The 21046-nt window shown below is 48.2% G+C and overlaps 1 protein-coding gene across 1 annotated transcript; it reads right to left on the reverse strand.

The window, feature by feature from the left end:
• Positions 1 to 222: 222 nt before the first annotated feature.
• On the reverse strand, positions 223 to 18775 carry LOC137300188 (proline-rich protein 29-like). The gene is made up of 6 exons (XM_067969267.1): positions 18602 to 18775; positions 11902 to 11992; positions 9657 to 9775; positions 6293 to 6513; positions 3741 to 3811; positions 223 to 400 (listed from the first exon to the last, which is right to left on the reverse strand). Exons 1-6 carry the CDS (start codon positions 18770 to 18772, stop codon positions 369 to 371), a joined length of 705 nt encoding a protein of 234 aa, XP_067825368.1. The 5' UTR covers positions 18773 to 18775; the 3' UTR covers positions 223 to 368.
• Between the last annotated feature and the right edge of the window lie 2271 nt (positions 18776 to 21046).

The raw sequence follows: 21046 nt of genomic DNA on the forward strand, positions 1-21046 counted from the left end.
AGCAGGTCAGTCTGCTGTACAAAAGACAGGGTAATGTTCTGCTGTCGAGGCCTGTTGAAAATGTTTACCCGCCTCCTGCCTTTCTGACAGACCTGCTGCGTTATTTTTTGTTTCAGACTGCGAGCGCTCTTGGCTTTCCCGTCTAACCAACGATGAAACCGGATTGGTCGGCAGAGTATGAGCACATGAGGGCTGGAGCAACTGCAAAGGTCTCGAGACAAGTCCTGCCAAGTGCACGTTTATTACCACATGTACAGAGTCTCTTTTCATTAGCTGCAGCAGTCCAGGTTCTCTGAGGTTTTTGCCAGTCAATCAGCCAGATGTGTGGTCCAAGAAGGGGTCTCCACTAAAGCAGATGGGGCTCGATGTCACATCTGGCCATCAGCCACATCGTAATATTCTGCAGAATGAAGAACAGATCATCTGTTACCTACGAAAAGTTAGATGACCCTGGCTGGAAAATACACTGCATTGTTGTAAATCTCCAATAAAGGGAGAGATAAACAATTTGCATTTATATAGTGCCTTTAACATAGCAAAACGTCCTACGGCGCTTCACAGGAGGGTAATCAGACAAAAATTGACACTGAGCCAAAGAAGGAGACATTAGGACAGATGACCATAAGTTTGGTCAAAGAGGCAGCTTTTAAGGAGCATCTTGAAAGTAGAGAGAGGTGGAAAGACTTAAGGAGGGAATTCCAGGTCAGCGAGCAGAGGGGTGATTGGTGAACGGGACTTGATGCGAGTTAGGACACGGACAACAGAGTTTTGGATGAGCTCAAGTTTATGGAGGGTGGAAGATGGGTGGATGGTCAGGAGAGCATTGGAATAGTCGAGTCTGGAGGTAACAAAAGTATGGATGAGGGTTTCAGCAGCAGATGGGCTGAGGCAGGGGCGGAGTCAAGTGATATTACGGAGATGGAAGTAGGCGGCCTTGATGATGGAGAAAATTGCTTTTCTGAAGATGGGTTGAAATCTAATGCTCCCCCTGGATGATCCCAATGTGAATTGTTTTGGTTGGGAGTGACACAGGTCAGCTAGAAACAACTGGAATGAAGACACGGGTTTGACCCTGGTGGTTGCTGGGAGCTCAAAGACTTGGGAAAATTGTACTCAGAGGATCAGCTGCCAGCAGGCCTTCTGCAGTCTATTAAACGTTGCAGTCACCCCAGTGCAGTGAACAATGACTAACTCTGCGTCGGAACCTGTGTGTGTGAAGCATAGAATACAATGTTGTCCAAGAGTAAAACTGGAACAAGTGGATAAAGCTATCTAATTGTGTAAAGGGACTTGGATTTTATAAATATTGGTATAGTGGACAAAAGCAAAGAAGTAATGTGAAACCTGTACAGATCATTGGAACAATGTAGGAGACCAAACGCTTAAGAGATCGGTGTAGGAATGGGAGAGGGGAGTTTGAAGTGGAGAGAGCTGTTCTGCACAGAACAAAGATCTTCAATGAATTGGTCACCCAATCTGCATTTGGTCTCCTCACTATAGAGGAGATTGGACTGTGAACAGTTTGAGACTGGAGGAAGTACACTGAAGCTGCCAGCTCTCACGGAAAGGAACATTTGGGGCCCTAGATAGTGGCCTCTGCCTCTGCCTCTGCCTCTGCCCATCTCCTGCTGAAACCCTCATCCATGCTTTTGTTACCTTCAAACTCGACTATTCCAATACTCTCCTGGCCATCCCCCAGTTGATGGGGGAGGTGCCGGGGGAAGGGCAGCGGGAGGTAGGGTTGGGGGACGAGTGAATCAGGGTTTCACAAAGGGACCGATCCCTCCACAAGGCCGAGAGGGGAAAATATGTTGAGTCGTGAGATCGTTTTGTAGGTGGTGGAATTGGCGAAAGGTGTTCTGGTAAACGTGGAGACTGGAGTGGTGGAAAAGACGACTGAGGGGAGGGGCTGAGGGTCGGGGGGCGAGAGCTGAGTCCTGGGAAATGGGGCCGACACGTGTGGAAAGTGGAGTTTGTGTGGAAATGATAGATTCCCCCCCAGGATCCTGTTCCTATTAACCCCTCAGTTATTCACATGTTCCCCGTCTCTTGAATGGCTTATTATTATGCTTCTTCCTATAGTCTTCAGTTTATGTCTCTTCAGCCATTTATTGTTTTGCTTTGAAGCACTTACAGATTTCCTCTCATGATCATTTTCCCCCTCCCTCTCCTTTTTTAAAATGCTGTTCACCTATAATTTCTTTCAGTTCTGATGGAGGATCACAGTTGAAACACTAATTTGCCTGTTCTCTCCACAGGTGCTGTCTGTCCTGTGTTTTGTTGGGTTTTCGGATTGATTTCCAGTTGTTTTTTCCCTTTTTTTTTATTGATGTAGTTTCCGTTCTCCAATCTCTGCCCAGGTACGTCTGTTGCAACGAGGAATGTCCCTCGTTAACTGGAAGGTGGAGGAGTTAAAGCAGCCGAGCCTGGCCAGTTCCATCCAGTCACCAGCCTGCGGTATGGGGCCTCATCCAGTGCCCAGTCAAGGACGCAGTGTAAGCCCCTGTGTATTGTACGGCAAGATCTACCCCAACATTCAAGTTTAAAATCAATTTAACATGGCTGAAAGCATAATCTGTATAAACACTAGGACTGAACATACAAAGTGATTAAACCTGATCTTCCTGCACCCCTTCTGCTCCCCCTCCCATTCGGAGAAACTATTTCCTCCGGTGGGGGAGTCCAGAACAAGGGGGCATAATCTTAAAATTAGAGCCAGGCCGTTCAGTGAAACCCGGAAGCACATTTTCCACACAAAGGATAGTGGAAATCTGGAATTATCTTTCTTCCTAAAGGCTGTCAATTGATTTTTGTCGTGTATCAAGGGGTATGGAGTTGAGGTACAGATCAGCTATGATCTAATTGAATGGTGGAACAGGCTCGAAGGGCTGAATGGCCTCCTGTTCCTATGTTCGCCTCCCCCAGCCGGTTTTGGTCAGTAGCTGACTGGCCCAATTCACACACCGTATGTCCGTGGCACTCAGTGTGACCGAGTTGCTACTGGCCCTCGGCTTCACCAATCTTTGGGCCCCCATCCACGGCTCATCATCGTCTGCGTATGGTTGGGGAAGATTGACAGGGCCCTTGTCCAGGGACCCTGGTCAATGTGGGCCCCCACCAGTGCCACCATGTTTAATTTGTGATATGATTTGCTTCACTATTGATGCAGCGTGACCATTCTATGGGCCTGTTTCTTCATGTATTTTGGTGGATCGGGGGAAAGAGGGTTACGAAGGGGTCCAGAGCCCCATGAATTCTTAATCCAGCTCTGGTCTCTGGGATGTTTGAGACAGGATTTAGGGAACAGAGAGAATTAAAAAGAAAAGGACAAGTCGCTGCTCCGATTTGTAGCCCTCGGCAAACAATGAGGAAGTGGGCCTGCTACACTTTGTAAATTGGACCAGTCGAGATGAAGGGAACGTCCCATAGTGCAGGAGAACTCAATAGTTGAGACGAGAAGACCAGATAAATCGGGTAGTAGTAATTAGATGACTCCAAGCTTGGGTTTTAAAGGCCTGTGAATGATAGGGGGAAAGCAAAAATGATGGAACGGAAATAAGTGGGCTGCCCAATGTTGAAGAGCTTGGGGTGGGGGTGTGGGGGATGGAGGAAGAATTAAAGTAGGAGACAGCATGATGAGTCTTTTTCAACACAGCGAGAGCAAGGAAGAGTACGTAGGCCAGGGCAGCTTAGGAGGGACCAGGGAGGAGCACAAGATAATTCCTGCTGCTGTAGCTTACCTGAGGCAGGCCGAACGTCTGCTCCGACTGTCCCTGTGGCACTTGGCGGCGGGGGTGGAGGCACGGCTTTACTGGGGGACAACAATCAAACAACTTTTGGTTAAATTGCTGCCTGCTGGCCTTTTATTCATTGCCTGGTTCACCAGCGCGCTCGCTCCTGGGGCCCTCCAGGAAATATATATACTGCTGGGGAGGGTGGAGAAGACCTGTCGGGTGGGATTTAGAGTATAGAGGGGGGGGGGGGGGGGGGAGGGTTTTGCCTCGGTGTAGGTACGTTTCCAGCAGTTTCTTTGGGCTGGAGTGAGGAGCTCGAGTTTGCAGGCCCAAGGCCCAGTTACTGGTTTTACTTGATCCATGTCCATTAATTGAAACTTGTTATATTTGAGGACCTAATTATTTTGTTTGTGGGGGGAGGGAAATGTACAGTTGACAATGGGAGGAGGTTAAAACAAATTGTGTATATTTTTCCAGAGTAACCATGGGAGCAGTCCATGAAATATGGACAGAGATGTTTCTGCTCCACCTGACTGCCTGCCTCTCTTCCGCGGCCTTTTCTGTGCCCGGGTGGCCCTGGAGAAGGAGCACACGGTGCCCACCAGCACGCTTGAGGCTTTCCGCGGCCGGTGGGCACCGTAGGGACTGGAGCGTCTGAGAGACACTTGCAATAATATTGTGATCTAGTCGTAGAAGTTTCCTTTGCTTTTGTTCAAATGGGACTTTGTTACTTTATTTTAAGTATCTGTCAGTTTAATCGGACTACGTGTTAGATTGTATCAGGGGTGCCCTTTAAAAGGGACGCTTGCGCTGACCTCTGTCAAGTGACACTTAGGGGCAATTCAGTGCCACACCTATTGGTCCAATGAAAATAGGCCCAACTGGCAACATGAAATTAGGAAACTGCCCCTTCACCAGTCGATAATAGGAGAACATGACGGGATAAAGCACGGCAGGAATGTGATGAGTGCCTTGGTTAACCAGATAGTGAATGGGTTGTCACATTGTGCTGGCAATTACTGCCAGGGCAAACCGAATGTGATATTCCACCAGAGGTGGCTTTACTCTGCCTCTTTATAAATTCAGAGAGCAATCCAGCAGAACCCTTGGGCGTGAATGGTGAACGGGTCCGTCCTCTTCTGCCTACGACCCCTTGCCTGGGGGGCGGTACCCCTTGCTCATGTTTTGGGCGGGGGGGGGGGGGGAAGAGGAGGAGGAGGGTACCCTTTGCCCATGTTGGGGGGGGGGGGGGGGGTTTACCCCTTGCCCATGTTGGGGGGGGTTTACCCCTTGCCCATGTTGGGGGGGGGTTTACCCCTTGCCCATGTTGGGGGGGGGTTTACCCCTTGCCCATGTTGGGGGGGGGGTTTACCCCTTGCCCATGTTGGGGGGGGGTTTACCTCTTGCCCATGTTGGGGGGGGGGTTTACCCCTTGCCCATGTTGGGGGGGGGTTTACCCCTTGCCCATGTTGGGGGGGGGGTTTACCCCTTGCCCATGTTGGGGGGGGGGGTTTACCCCTTGCCCATGTTGGGGGGGGGTTTACCCCTTGCCCATGTTGGGGGGGGGGTTTACCCCTTGCCCATGTTGGGGGGGGGTTTACCCCTTGCCCATGTTGGGGGCAGGGGGGAAGGAGGAAGGTACCCCTTGCCCATGTTGTGGGAGGGGGGGGCAGAGAGTCTGAGCAGGCCCGCCTGATCGCAGCCAGAAGAGATAAGTGGGCCTGTTATTTCCCAGCAGTGCAGCCAGGAGGCCAACCCAAGGGTGTGGAGGAAATTCAAAGACCTGCCTCCAGTATTGTTGTGATGACCTTGTGTGTAAGCAAAGTGATAGTAAAGTTTTCAAAAACACTAGGAATGAACAAATCATCTAAATATCTGTCAAGCTAACCGAATCAGTTCAGCAAATACATTTGGATATTTACTTTAAATATCTTTGTTTTGTTTCTCTCTACTTTCTGTGACTCTCACGCGGGTACATTCCACACTATTGACTGTCCTATGGCACCTTGTCCAAGTGGTTATTGTGCACTTGTAGACAGTGATTGGTGATGGGCTATCTATTCACTAGTTTTGGAAGTCTTTATCAAAAGGCTGGTACAGGCATAATGGACTGAATGGCCTCCTTTGGTGCTGTAAACATTCATGGTTCTAGGAACTGGATACTTTTCCTCCTATCTCTCTCTCTCTCTCCCCCTCCCTCATATGCTTTCCCCCACCCCCCATACACATTCCCACATCACACATGGGAGTGCTGACACATTTCTCCGCCCCCTCCCAGAGGTGCACAGGTCCATTGTAGTACCCAAGCAGAGACCAGCTAACGCAGCACAAAGCCGGAATCCAATCTGGGGCTGCTTGGCCAGATGGCACTCTACCCGTGCCAGGCAGGGCAGTGAGCTGCTGATGGATTATCTTACTGAAGCCACTGAGCCCGGATCCCAATGTTATCCCTGGAAACCCCAAGCCTCCAGATTTGGGATACCCAATGATCGCCAGCTTAACGATGACTGCAGCGAGTGAGGTTGGCATGCAGCCCCTTGTACACACAAAGTGCTTACATCTCCCTCCGGGGACTTGGGGGCGGGTCTCCATTGATGTGTCGTACCGTTGGCTGCAGGTTCTCTTGTAGCAGTCTTACTGTGTGATGTGCCTGAGGTTGGGCCTGGGCCTGGGGGGGCAGTGTTGGCCATGAGGGGTATGCAGGATAAGGCCAAGGCTCGTAGTGATGGTGATAAACAGTATCTGGCTCGCTCTCTTCCATTCGGATTGACACTGGGCTCTAAACACAACAAATGAAAGACGACACACTTTCAGAAAGGTTTAAGAAACCAAAGGCCTTTTGTACAACACGTGTATGTCACGTAGCTCTGGTTTAAAATTCCCACCATTACAACTGTGTTTCTTTTTTATTAATGTGTTTCCAATGGCTGCTGCTGGTGTCAGTCACATCACAAACCGAGGAACATAGGAACAGGAGTAGGCCATTCAGCCCCTCGTGCCTGCTCCGCCATTTGATAAGATCATGGCTGATCTGTGATCTAACTCCATATACCTGCCTTTGGCCCATATCCCTTATTACCTTTGGTTGCCAAAAAGCTATCTATCTCAGATTTAAATTTAGCAATTGAGCTAGTATCAATTGCCGTTTGCGGGAGAGTGTTCCAAACTTCTACCACCCTTTGTGTGTAGAAATGTTTTCTAATCTCGCTCCTGAAAGGTCTGGCTCTAATTTTTAGACTGTGCCCCCTACTCCTAGAATCCCCAACCAGCGGAAATAATTTCTCTCTATCCACCCTATCTGTTCCCCTTAATATCTGAGAAACTTTGATCAGATCACCCCTTAACCTTCGAAACTCCAGAGAATACAACCCCAAATGTGTAATCTCTCCTCGTAACTTAACCCTTGAAGTCCGGGTATCATTCTAGTAAACCTACGCTGCACTCCCTCCAAGGCCAATATGTCCTTCCGAAGGTGCGGCGCCCAGAACTGCTCACAGTACTCCAGGTGCGGTCTAACCAGGGTTTTGTATAGCTAAAACCAAACATTGAATGCACACTCATCAGACTAATTCAACAACAAAGCAACAACAACAACATGCATTTATATAGTGCCTTTAACTTAAGAAAGCATCCTAAGGCGCTGCACAGGAGCGATTATCAGACAAAAGTTTGACACCAAGCCAAAGGAGGAGGTATTAGGACAGGTAACCAAACACTTGGTCAAAGAGGTAGGTGTAGGACTGAAGTCACTTGCAATCCAGTCTGGGTAAGGACTGCAGGTTTCCTTCCCTAAAGGACATTAGTGAATTAGTACTACGAAGATTCACTAGATTAATTCCTGGGATGAGAGGGTTGTCCTCTGAAGAGAGGTTGAGTAGAATGGGCCTATACTCTCTGGAGTTTAAAAGAATGAGAAATCATCTCATTGAAACATATAAGATTATGAGGGGGCTTGACAGGGTAGATGCTGAGAGATTGTTTCCCCGTGGCTGGAGAGTCTAGAACTAGAGGGCATAGTCTCAGGATAAGGGGTCGGCCATTTAAGACTGAGATGAGGAGGAATTTCTTCACGCAGAGGGTTGTGAATCTTTGGAATTCTCTACCCCAGAGGGCTGTGGATGCTGAGTCATTGAATATATTCAAGGCTGAGATAGATAGATTTTTGGACTCTAGGGGAATCGAGGGATATGGGGATTGGGCGAGAAAGTTGAATTGAGGTTGAAGTTTTGCCATGATATGATTGAACGGCGGAGCAGGCTTGAGGGGTCGTATGGCCTACTCCTGCTCCTATTTCTTATGTTCTTATAAATAGGGATTTTGAAACAATCTGACAGCTTCATGGTCACTTTTACTGGAAGCAACTAATATTTCCACTTTTTTTTTTAAAAGCTGAATTCAAATACTCACTGCCATGATGGGATTTGAACTTGTGTGTTTTGATTCCCAGCACTATGTAGTGTTAGCACTCTCACCTCTGAGTCAGAAGGTTCAAGTCCCACTCCAGAGACTTGAGCACATAATCCAGGCTGACATTCCCAGTGTGGTACTGAGGGAGTGCTGCACTGTCGGAGGTGCCGTCTTTCAGATGAGGTGATAAACCGAGGCCCCATCTGCCCTCTCAGGTGGATGTAAAAGATCCCATGGCACCATTCGAAGAAGAGCAGGAGAGTTCTCTTGGCCAATATTTATCCCTCAACCAACATCACTAAAACAGTTTAATTGGTAAATGGGACCTTGCTGTGCACAAATTGGCTGCCGCATTTCCCTACATTATAACAATGACTACACTGCAAAAGTACTTAATTGACTGTAAAGCGCTTTGGGACATCCTGAGATTGCTGTATTAATGCAAGTTTATTTGTTTTTCTTTGCGCCATGTTTTGAGAGCTGAGGGGGAGAGGAACTTTGATGCTGCAGCAGCTTTAAAGGGGCATGCTAGCCATTTTGCATGAACTTGAGACCAGAAGCATGTCTAAGGGTGCAGCAGCAGGGCCTCGAGTCCCCAAGTTTGCGCTCTCCTGTAGAGGTTTCATCAGCCCAAATAAGGGCAAGCAGGAAGCAGTTACTTGGCACTGAGGCAAAAAGGCCAACCTAAGGGATGGTCCAGCCACAGTGGAAGGAGGTGGCGTTGGCAGTCAGTGCCGCTGCTCAACCCCCATACCCAACATGGCAACTCGAGGCTGATCTGAAGTTCAATGATGTCACCAGATAGCCAAGAGAGGGGACGGTCACACCTTGAGACGGTCAATGTAAGAAGCAATTTCTGCGTTTGTAGCCATGTCGTGCCCTTGCCCCTTCCCCCAGGCTCAAACCTTCGCTTTAACACCTCATACCTTTGGCACTTGTCTGAATTTTTATGCTGATGACATTCTCCTCAGCTGGGAGCCACCTCGTGTACAAATGGGGAGCAGTTATGGCTTCAGGCATCTGGGTGGTAATCCTGGCATTAGCAGATTGCCGGCTCGATTTTCATCCCATTGATTTTAGCGGGATGAAAATCAGGCGGGTTCTACAACATTCTGCCCTGCCAGATTACTGCCCAGGCGGTGAAGGTGAAAATGTACGATAAAATCTTTAGAGATCAGGCATCAGCTTTTTGGCCAGCTGCCTTCTGTTCATGGCTGAAAGAAATGACCAGATAATTTGTTTTTTAGTAACTGAATCATACTACACCTCCTCAGTATGTGTCAGCCTGGATTATGTACGAGAAGTCTCTGGAGTGGGACTTGAACCCATGACCTTCTGACTCAGAGGTGAGAGTGCTACCCACTGAGGCACGGCTGAAATGTGGATGATGATTGGGACTTGGGCCACTTGCCCCATTTTGTTCCCCCCCCCAATGCCTCTTGTAGACAGCAATGACTCCTGACCTTTAGCAGTCACTGGTTTGTCAGCTTGAGGTGAAAGTGATTGACCTCTGACCTGCATGGCTGGCTGTGGCTGAGCGTTGTAACCGAAGCTCGTGAGTGCTGCCATGGTGATGTTGTTCATGATCACTTGGTGCATCTGTGCGTTCTGTATCATCATCAGCTCCACCAGGTCTGGGGGGAGAAACAGAGCAATGATCAGAACCAGGGGTACCGGCGCCCGCTACCCAGTTAACAGGCAGGGCACCAATGCCCGCACCCGGGAATACAATGGGAAACATCCTGAGCAGGTCTGTCCGCTCCTGAAGAGAAAGGACAGGATAAAACCTGGGGTGAAGACACTTCGTCACAACAATAATTTGCTGCGTGTTTCCAGGATTTTGTTTCATTTGTCTTGTATTCACTTTACTAAATCCCCTTCCCACATTCACATCACTTCATCCAATAACCACATGTGCTCCATTTCACTTCTTGCCCAGTTTACTCCACCTGATAATTCCTGCATATTATTAAAAACTTTTTTTCACTGCTCATCAAGGTCGTTGACCTCGGTCGGCGACAGCATGGGTTAGATACAGAGTAAAGCTCCCTCTACACTGTCCCATCAAACACTCCCGGGGCAGGTACAGCACGGGTTAGATACAGAGTAAAGCTCCCTCTACACTGTCCCATCAAACACTCCCAGGGCAGGTACAGCACGGGTTAGATACAGAGTAAAGCTCCCTCTACACTGTCCCATCAAACACTCCCAGGGCAGGTACAGCACGGGTTAGATACAGAGTAAAGCTCCCTTTACACTGTCCCATCAAACACTTCCGGGGCAGGTACAGCATGGGTTAGATACACAGTAAAGCTCCCTCTCAAACATTCTCAGGGTAGGTACAGTAATGTTCCCTAATCCCAATCTCTAAGTGTCCCCCTCTCTGCATCTGTGTGATAGTTCAGTTCTGTGCCTTTTTGGAATGGGAGTCAATTTAATGCCATTTCATGCTCAGTGATGTGTAGTTTTGTGTTGTACATTGATACCCAACAGGGATGGTTGCAGTTTCCCTGATTGTATTTCACACTATTACAGTTGACGGCAGACTTTCAGTCTGGCCTGGATCGAAAACAGGGTCTTATCTGTGAAAGGACAGGGTGTTAAACCATTGCACCACCTGCAGGTAAAATCTGGAATGATTTTGGACTTTTCAAGAGGGACTTTTAATATCTGTTTTTAAGGAAGACTAAAGGGATGGATTACTTGGTAACAGAACACAATTTGGTTCAACTCGGCTAAAATCAGAGTCCATGATGGTTTTTGCTTACTGTCCATGATGTTTGTTTAAAAGTATGTGTCTAAAGCCATAGTATATCTACAAGGCCAGGACAGTGTTCAAGATATGCTGTACTTTCGAAGGACATTGGCTTCTACATCAGCAGGATGTTCGGCAGCAGCAAAAGTGTATCAAACAACTATTTTACAGTGATTTCTAGGAGACAGAAGATGTTAAAGAAGGAGTAACTCCTTAGTGTCCCAGAAGGAGGATTGATAAACCCTGCATCTAAGTTGTACTCCCGGATAAGGCTGTGAGCACCTTTATCTCTGAAACTGTCGTGTCCTAATGTCAATAAAACCAATTGTTTAGTAAAGTATTTGAGTCTCTGTTGAGTCTTACCTCTCGTAGAGTGGGAAAAAAACCTACACATTTTAAATTCATCCCCCCACCACCAATGACTCCCCATGTAATGCAGTATTGAACCATACGGACCAGCAGGGCCCAGGTTCAACCCACAGTCTGAGCTGATTTAGCTGATCTCAGTCAGGGTAGCAGACGGGACTAATACTGGCATCAGTGCCCTCGAGTTAAGGAGGGGGAAGAAATCACTGTTCCCACTCACAATTGCCATCCAGTAAACCACCTACTGGCAGGTCCATGCGATGGACAGCAGGTGAGGACAGAATCAAGCTTGGTGATGATGGCCTCTTTAGCCGAATAGCCTTCCAACACCCACTGTCTACACTAGCTCATAAAGAATGGCCACTTGGGTGCAGTACCAGAACTTTGCCAGTGCCCCGGGAGCTGTACCCCAGTGTGGCTGGTGCCTATTTGACAACAGACACTGCATTTTATTGGGATAATCTGAGAGAGTGCTCCCAACAGAGAGCCTCACCCACTGGGAGTGCAAATTCACAGTGAGCCCCATTGTGAGGCATTTTGACACTCATCAGGTGAGAGGTGTTACCTTGGTTATTTACCGATCGGGTGAGAGGTGTTAATTTGGTTATTTATTATATTAATCCCTATAGGGGCCCTTACCTTCCTTCACGTGCCCATTCCGGATTGTTGGAATTTGAGGATGCTGCAGCCCGGGGAGTTGCTGGATTATAGTGGTGGGCTGTTGGGGAACCTACGGGAAAGGAGACAGATTACAATCACATTGAGGGTGATGTGAATGAAGCCACGGATTGCGTGAAAGGTACCTTCAGAATCGAGGCCTGTTATGGAGATCCAGCATGGATCTTGGGATTGAGATGAAACTATGTCACACGTCCATCAGAAGTTTCAGGCGGAGCTGGTACAAGAAATGTTTACAAATGGGAAAAGATCATTTAGCCCAAGGCACCTTCTGACCTTCCCTTTTCTCAATCCTTTCTCTCTCATACATACCTAACTCCTGAACCCCATTTTGCTGTCCGCCACAATGACCCATTGCTGGAACCATTTACTCTTTCGGATTGTTGGCTAATTTAATGAATCCTCCAATTCTGGCCTCTTGTGCATCTCCGATTTTCATTGCTCCACCATTGGCGGCCGTGCCTTCAGCTGCCTAGGCCCTAAGCTCTGGAATTTGTTCTTTGAACCTCTCTCCCTCGCTCTGCTTCTTTAAGATGCTCCTTAAAACTTGTGGTCACCTGTCCTAATATCTCCTTATGTGGCTGTGTCAAATTTTGTTTGATAACGCCCCTGTGCCTATGTCAAAGGCACTATATAAATGCAAGTTGTCGTCTCTAAGTTTCATTTGCAGTTGAAGTTGATTGCAGATTTTGTAAAAAAAAAATAACACCCATGTTCGATTGCTGATTTAAAAAAAAATCCAGGTTTTCTTTTGGGTGTTTTTTGTGTCAGAAATCATGAGAGTTTTTAATCTGGAAAATTACTAAAATTCAAGAAATAAGGCAAATACCTAAAAGAGGCACTGGTAAACTCCATGATGGACAATTACTCACAGTTCATGGACGAACTGCTGATATAGTCACACCTTTGATTTCTCGCTGTGGCTCAGTGGGTAGCACTCTTACCTCTGAGTCAGAAGGTCATGGTTTCAAGTCCCACTCTAGAGATTTGACCACATAATCCAGGCTGATAATTTAGTGCAGTACTAGGAGAGTGCTGCACTGTCAGAGGTGCTGTTTTTCAGATAAGATATTAAACTGAGGTCCCATCTGCCCTCTCAAGTGGATGTAAAAGATCCCATGATGCTATTTGAAGAGCAGGGGAGTTCTCCCCAGTGTCCTGGCCAATATCTATTCCCTCAATCATTATCACTAGAATATTTTAATTGATCATTTATCTTATTTGTAGGACCTTGCCGTGGGCAAATTGGCTGCCGTCTTTTCTTACATTCTAACAGTGACCACACTTCAAAAGTACTTAATTGGCTGTGAAGAGCTTTGGGATGTCAGATAGTCACTAACAAATCCAATTAAAGAATTTAGGACAAACTTCTTTACCCAGAGAGTGGTGAGAATGTGGAACTCGTTGCTACATGGAGTAGTTGAGGTGGACAAAATTGATGCATTTAAGGGGAAGCTCGATAAACACACGAAGGAAAAAGGAATAGAAGGGTGTGCTGATAGGGTTAGATGAAGAGGGGTGGGAAGAGGCTCATGTGGAGCATGGACAGTTGGGCCGAATGGCCTGTGTCTGTGCTGTACATTCCATGTAATTACGAACACAATTGCAAAAACCACCTGGTGCTGAAAATCATTCCCTTTGTACAAAAAGTTGGACCCAGACCATGGCATCTGTGACATCACATGTCACCTTCACACAGTGCGCTGCTGACATCAGATTGAGTCTCGTACCTCACTGCATATGATTTTTGGATGGAAAATAACAAGGAATTTGGGTTTTATTGGACGTAATTTTTCTTACCGTTTTCAACGCTTGGCGTTGGGTAGTACAGAACCTTGGCTACCAATTGGCCTTGGGCGATAAACACAAAACAGGTGATAGCCAATCGACAGCTTGTTTTACTCTTCGCCCAATGGGCGATAGCGAATCAGCAGCCTGTTTTACTCTCTGCCCAATGGGTGATAGCGAATCAGCAGCCTGTTTTACTCTCTGCCCAATGGGTGATAGCGAATCAGCAGCCTGTTTTACTCTCCGCCCAATGGGCGATAGCGAATCAGCAGCCTGTTTTACTCTCTGCCCAATGAGCGATAGCGAATCAGCAGCCTGTTTTACTCTCCGCCCAATGGGCGATAGCGAATCAGCAGCCTGTTTTACTCTCTGCCCAATGGGTGATAGCGAATCAGCAGCCTGTTTTACTCTCCGCCCAATGGGCGATAGCGAATCAGCAGCCTGTTTTATTCTTCGCCCAATTGTCGATAGCCAATCGACAGCCTGTTTTACACACCACCTGCTTTTCTTTTCTATTAACTTTAATGAAATGTAAATCGAGCTGTCGATTCACGATTGCTGCTTTGCCTCACACCACCTGAAAGGAATTCCTCCTCCTTTGTGTGAACTGTTTGATGATTCTGCAGCACAGCAACACGCAATCCATCCATTTGATGGAGGTGATGAGTCAGCACAGGGCCATTGATTTGATTGATTTATAATCCCCATTTTTGAAAAGGAAGGAACATTTTTTTTACTCTAAGATTAAGCAATAAAGAGCTCCACTTACAGTAATTATTAAATGTGAGGGAGAGAAAAACTATTTAAATTTCTAAAGTGGGAGAGAGCTGTGGATCAGTGTTCCATTCCGTCATGTTTCAGCAATGACCCAAAAAAACACATGGGGGGTGATTTTAGGGGGCAATCGCGGGTACGTTGGGGGCAGGGGGGGCTCCGAAAATCGCGGAAATCCCATTTGGGTTCGGAAGACGGCTCCAACCCGCCGACTTCCGAGTTTCCCGGAGACCCACCTGTGTGCGCGCACGGGCGATCTGAAAACAGAAGTCCCGCCGGCAATTAAAGTGGCAGGAGTGACAGTTAAAGAGTCAAATGGACCTCATTGAGGTACTGAAGGCACTTTACCTGGGACAGATGAAGTAATTGTAACAATTTTTAACTTACCTGGGCGGCTTGCCCACAGCTTCTGATTCACGCCTGGGCCGGATCAGGGAACAAGAAACTAAATAAATTAAATAAAAAACCATAGACTGAAGTGAAAACACAAAATGAACCTACCTTTTGCACCCTGCTCTGATGTCTGATGTCTCCCTCTCCGATGTCCCCCTCTTCACCCCCCCCCGAGGTCCTCCCAATCTTCCCCTCTCCCCCCCCAACCCCGGTCTTCCAGTCCAGTGCCGATTGACGTCTCGCTCTCTCTCTTCCCACCACCCTCGTGTTGCAGATCCTGATGACAGTCAATCTGTCAATCAGGCTGGCTGGCGGGCGCGAAACCCAGAGAGGACGTTAATCATCAGCAATCACCATGTGATCGCGTCGGAAACGGTAAGTTTTGTTAATGTGGGTTTGCCACGCCCACCCTCACCTCCCATCCCCCACCCCGCTGCCAACCCGCCTCCATTGCAAAATTGAGCCCATATTGTGGAAAATGTTTTTTTTTAACAATGTTATTTTTTTCTTCAATTTGCTAACCGTGTCCACAGTCACTATTTTAGTGTCTTCTGCAAAGTTAAAGTTTACAATTGGCTTCCACGCAGGGCAGAAAAAGGGACGAGAAAAAGAGAGAGGGGTTAGAGAGTAGGGTAGGAAAATAACAACAACAACTGGCATTTATATAGCACCTTTAACATAGTAAAAAGTCCCAAGGCGCTTCACAGGAGTGATTATCAAACAAAATTTGACACCGAGCCACATGAGGTATTAGGACAGGTGAACAAAAGCTTGGTCAAAGAGGTAGGTGTTAAGGAGCGTCTTAAAGGAGAAGAGAGAGGTGAAGAGGCGGAGAGGTTTAGGGAGGGAATTCCAGAGCTTTGGGCCTAGGCAGCGGAAGGTACGACCGCCAATGGTGGGGTGAAGCAATTCGAGGCTGCGCAAGAGGCCATAATTAGAGGAGCGCAGAGATCTCGGAGGGTTGTAGGGCTGGAGGAGGTTTCAGAGATAGGGAGGGGGCGAGGCCATGGAGGGATTTGAAAACAAGGATGAGGATTTTAAAATCGAGGCGTGGCCAGACCGGGAACCAATGTAGGTCAGTATGGACGGAGAGCGGCTGGAGGAGAGGGTCGAAGTAGGGTGGGACAGTAATGGAGAGGAAATTAATAGAATTGCAGAAGTTAAATGGAGAACAGCAATTGCTAAAGAGAGGTTTTAAGATGAAGTTTTAGAACAATCGTAACATTGAAGTGGCTCTGAGCAGAATGGCTCAGCCCTCCATGTGAGGGTAATTGGATCGTGTTTGGACGGGAAATGGGTCCTTGGGTGAAGAAGTAAGAAAGCTGGATGTAGCTATGTTATGGACCCACAGAAAAATTAAATTATTTGTGAATCACAAGAAAGGTTGTTGAGGACCTTACTCTCTGGGAACTGGCCGGAGGAGGTGATGGCAGGGACAACACCAAGGGCAAAGGGCAACATGAGGGGCAAGGGCGGAAACGTGTGGGTAATATCAGGGGGAATATCAGGAGCAGGCACACTCTAACTGCACAGAGGCCAGAACGTGTGGATAACCTTCATCAGTTACTTCCAGAGAAGAGAAGCCACATATAGAGGGAAGGGGCAAAAAGAGAGAGAGGAAAAAAAGGTGTAAGGTGTAACCTACAACCGATAAAAGAAGCAGAGTCCTTACTAAAGATGTGATGTGTGAACTTTTATTCTGTTATAGACAAAGTGAGGTATAAAGAGTAAAGCAGGGAGAGAGGGACATTTGAGGAGAAAATAATTGGACAAAAAGAAAGCGGGAGATAATTCTGTTTCGACGCTCGATCCATGTCTTGTTTTGAACTGGACTAAAGGTGTCAGCACCTCACGATCCCATCTTCAGTTTCACTTTAGCCATTCATAGGTCGGCTCACTGTCACAGAATGGTGGGCTGAGGCCCACTGTTACAGTCCCCAGGCACCGGGCCCACTGTTACAGTCCCCAGGCACCGGGCCCTCTGTTACAGTCCCCAGGCACCGGGCCCACTGTTACACAGTCCCCAGGCACCGGGCCCACTGTTACACAGTCCCCAGGCACCGGGCCCACTGTTACAGTCCCCAGGCACCGGGCCCACTGTTACACAGTCCCCAGGCACCGGGCCCACTGTTACACAGTCCCCAGGCACCGGGCCCACTGTTACACAGTCCCCAGGCACCGGGCCCACTGTTACACAGTCCCCAGGCACCGGGCCCACTGTTACACAGTCCCCAGGCACCGGGCCCACTGTTACACAGTCCCCAGGCACCGGGCCCACTGTTACACAGTCCCCAGGCACCGGGCCCACTGTTACACAGTCCCCAGGCACCGGGCCCACTGTTACACAGTCCCCAGGCACCGGGCCCACTGTTACACAGTCCCCAGGCACCGGGCCCACTGTTACACAGTCCCCAGGCACCGGGCCCACTGTTACACAGTCCCCAGGCACCGGGCCCACTGTTACACAGTCCCCAGGCACCGGGCCCACTGTTACACAGTCCCCAGGCACCGGGCCCACTGTTACACAGTCTCCAGGCCCAATGTTTCCCAGTGACCAGGCCCCAGGCCCACTGTTAGATAGCCCCACTGACTGGCTCCAGGTAATATTAATGGGAGGCCATAACTGGTTTGTGGCCTGTGGAGGACCAGGAATAAAAACAGTGACTCGACTATGGTGGTTCAATGAGCGAATGCATTGCTCAGTGTGGAATCAACCAGAAGGTCCCAGGTTTAATCCCAGCCCCACTCTGAGTTAGCTGATTTCACCCAGAGTGATGGTCAGAGTGCTGTAACATTCCTTGGTGGCCCTTGATTTGGGAAGGGGTGGAAATTGGCCAGGGTTCCGGCTCCAGCACTTTCCCCCAGGAGTCACTGGAAACGGCACTGGGTGGGGATTGGGTGGTGACAGGATTGTGATCGGCTCCTGCCCCCTCCCCCCATGGTTGAATAGGCCGATGACTGGCCTTACGCATGAGGAATAGCCACTTGGGCGAGGTCTGCTGACACCTGTGGGATTGTCCCCCAGTGGGAGTCGGCATTATCAGGAGAGAAGGGGTTGGGAAATTAAAAGGGAAAAGCATTTTAGAATTGTTGAGAACTCTAAAGAATGTGATTTAATCAAAAGAAAGGAAGAACTTACATTTCTATAGCGCCTTTCATGACCTCACAACCTCCCAAAGCACTTTACAGCCAATGAAGTGCAGTCACTGTTGTGATGTAGGAAATGCAGCAGTCAATTTGCGCACAGCAAGATCCCACAAACAGCAATGTGATAATGACCGGAATATCTGTTTTAGTGATGTTGGTTGGGGGATAAATAGATAGTTCCATGGGATCTTTTACGTCCACCTGAGGGGGCAGACAGGGCCTCGGTCCAAAAGACGTCACCTCCAACAGTGCAGCACTACCCTCCGTAGTGCACTGGAGTGTCAGCCTAGATTTGGTGCTCAAGTCTCCGGGCTTGAACCCACAAACTTGTGGCTCAGAGGTCAGTGTGCTACCCACTGAGCCACAGCTGACACCATGTTTATTATTGTAAGGAGTTATTAACTAGCATTAACCAAGCTTAGAGAGCCGTTTTCGAGTGCCCTGAAAGTGTAACCAGCATCTTATGCATGATGTCTTTATCCCTTGCGCTTTGCCTCGCAACAGAAAAACGTTGCATGTTCTCCTCCCACGACAGCCTGGGCCTGTAGGCCTCACTTACCTGCTGTTGAATTATCTGCACTCTCTGAGGGTCCTGCTTCCACACTTCAGGAGAAAAGACATCGTTCTCAGCTGCCCTGCCAAAATACATGTTTCTCACACACAGACTCGACACTCTGAGCTGGGGAACGCTGCTGTAATTAGTCAGCGAGTAAACAGCATGAGAAGCCATACAATCGGTCGCCATGGGAACCAGCCATAAACACTGGTGTGCTTGACGAACATGGCACTCACTGTAAGTAACCATTAACCTGCTTTGTTTGACTGTATTAAGAGGCACATAATGCTTTGCATTGTGAATGCTACTGCAAAAATATAAGTGTCAAGATCAAAGCAACAAATACACCAGAAAACGTAATGAAGCTACAGAGATGATTTGTTAATATCCAGGGTTTCTTCCCAACATTGTGGGTTCAAGTCCCACTCCAGAGACTTGAGCACATAATCCAGGCTGAAACTCCAGTGCAGCACTGAGGAAAAGTTAAACCGAGGCGGACATAAAAGATCCCACGGCACTATTTTGAAGAAGAGTAGGGGAGTTCGCAACAAACATCACTTTAAAAAAAAACAGATTATCTGGTCATTATTGCATTGCTGTTTGTGGGATCTTGCTGTGCACAATTTGGCTGCTGTGTTTCCTACATTACAAGTGACTACACTTCAAAACTACTTTATTGGCTGTAAAGCACTTTCATGACCTCAGGACGTCTCAAAGACGCTATATAAATGCAAGACTTTCATTGAGGTTTCCTTCTTCAGGTGAAGGGGTAGAATTTCTGTGGGGGTTTCCGCCAAAGTTTCAGCAGGGGATCGGAAACCCCCCCCTCCCTGTGAACATTTCAGGCGCACGTCTGTTCACTCTTCACATCTGGTGTACCCAGATTTAACAAATAACCTCTAATCACAGGAAACTGCACAGAGGAGGGGCCCCTGGGAGACTGAGAGCTGCTGACACTGTACAGAGGAGGGGTCCCTGGGAGACTGAGAGCTGCTGTCACTGTACAGAGGAGGGGTCCCTGGGAGACTGAGAGCTGCTGACACTGTACAGAGGAGGGGTCCCTGGGAGACTGAGAGCTGCTGTCACTGTACAGAGGAGGGGTCCCTGGGAGACTGAGAGCTGCTGTCACTGTACAGAGGAGGGGTCCCTGGGAGACTGAGAGCTGCTGACACTGTACAGAGGAGGGGTCCCAGGGAGACTGAGAGCTGCTGACACTGTACAGAGGAGGGGTCCCTGGGAGACTGAGAGCTGCTGACACTATACAGAGGAGGGGTCCCTGGGAGACTGAGAGCTGCTGACACTGTACAGAGGAGGGGTCCCTGGGAGACTGAGAGCTGCTGACACTGTACAGAGGAGGGGTCCCTGGGAGACAGAGCTGCTGACACTGTACAGAGGAGGGGTCCCTGGGAGACTGAGAGCTGCTGACACTGTACAGAGGAGGGGTCCCTGGGAGACAGAGCTGCTGACACTGTACAGAGGAGGGGTCCCTGGGAGACTGACAGCTGCTGACACTATACAGAGGAGGGGTCCCAGGGAGACTGAGAGCTGCTGACACTGTACAGAGGAGGGGTCTCCTGGGGGCAAAGCCCCTGCTTAGCTACGCAACGAGCAAAGCGGCCTCCAAATTTCTACCAGAACATTGCACCTCACCTGCTCCTCGCTCCATCATTTCTTCTGCTGCTAACAAAAGTGAATTAACCCCTTTAAATAGTAGCTGCAGACTTGAATGCCTGTAGCTGCAAGCTATTCACTCAGTTGTTTTTTTACATAGAATGACATAGAATTTACAGCACAGAAACTGGCCATTCAGCCCAACTGGTCTATGCTGGTGTTTATGCTCCACATGAGCCTGCTCCCTCCCTACTTCATCTCACCCTATCAGGATATCCTTCTATTCTTTTCTCCCTTATGTACTTATCGAGCTTCCCCTTAAATGCATTTGTTATTTGCCTCAATTATTCCTTGTGTTAGTAAGTTCCACATTCTCACCACTCTCTGGGTAAAGAAGTTTCTCCTGAATTCCCTATTGGATTTATTAGTGACTCTCTTATATTAATAGCCTCCTAGGTTTGGATTCCCCCACAAATGGAAACATTTTCTCTCTGTCTACCCTATCAAGCCCTTTCATTATATTAAAGACCACTATCAGGTCACCCCTCAGTCTTCTCTTTTCTAGAGAAAAGAGCCCCAGCCTGTTCAGCCTTTCCTGATAAGTATATCATCTCAATTCTGGTATCGTCCTTGTGAATCTTTTTTGCACCTTCTCCAATGCCTCTACATCCTTTCTATAGTATGGAGACATGTTATATGTGCACAATACTCTTGAGTTTTAAACCTCACTAATTATCGAAATTACAGCTCAGAGGGAGGGAGGTCTTTGAGTCTGTGTTGGAACAGCTGAACAAATGGGTCCCCCGAACCTGCAGGTTGGGAGCACAGGGACACAGG

The sequence above is a fragment of the Heptranchias perlo genome, chromosome 30, assembly GCF_035084215.1.
Source record: "Heptranchias perlo isolate sHepPer1 chromosome 30, sHepPer1.hap1, whole genome shotgun sequence".
In the NCBI taxonomy this organism is placed as follows: domain Eukaryota; kingdom Metazoa; phylum Chordata; class Chondrichthyes; order Hexanchiformes; family Hexanchidae; genus Heptranchias; species Heptranchias perlo.

What these genes read in the sequence shown, in the direction of transcription:
- LOC137300188 (XM_067969267.1), bottom strand. Translation starts at nt 18,772, where the DNA reads ATGGCTTCTCATGCTGTTTACTCGCTGACTAATTACAGCAGCGTTCCC. An exon ending in TGCAGATAATTCAACAGCAG is followed by an intron (nt 11,993 to 18,601) that starts GTAAGTGAGGCC and finishes CCTTTCCCGTAG; the next exon opens with GTTCCCCAACAGCCCACCAC. An exon ending in AGACGTTCGGCCTGCCTCAG is followed by an intron (nt 401 to 3,740) that starts GTAAGCTACAGC and finishes TTCATTCTGCAG; the next exon opens with AATATTACGATGTGGCTGAT.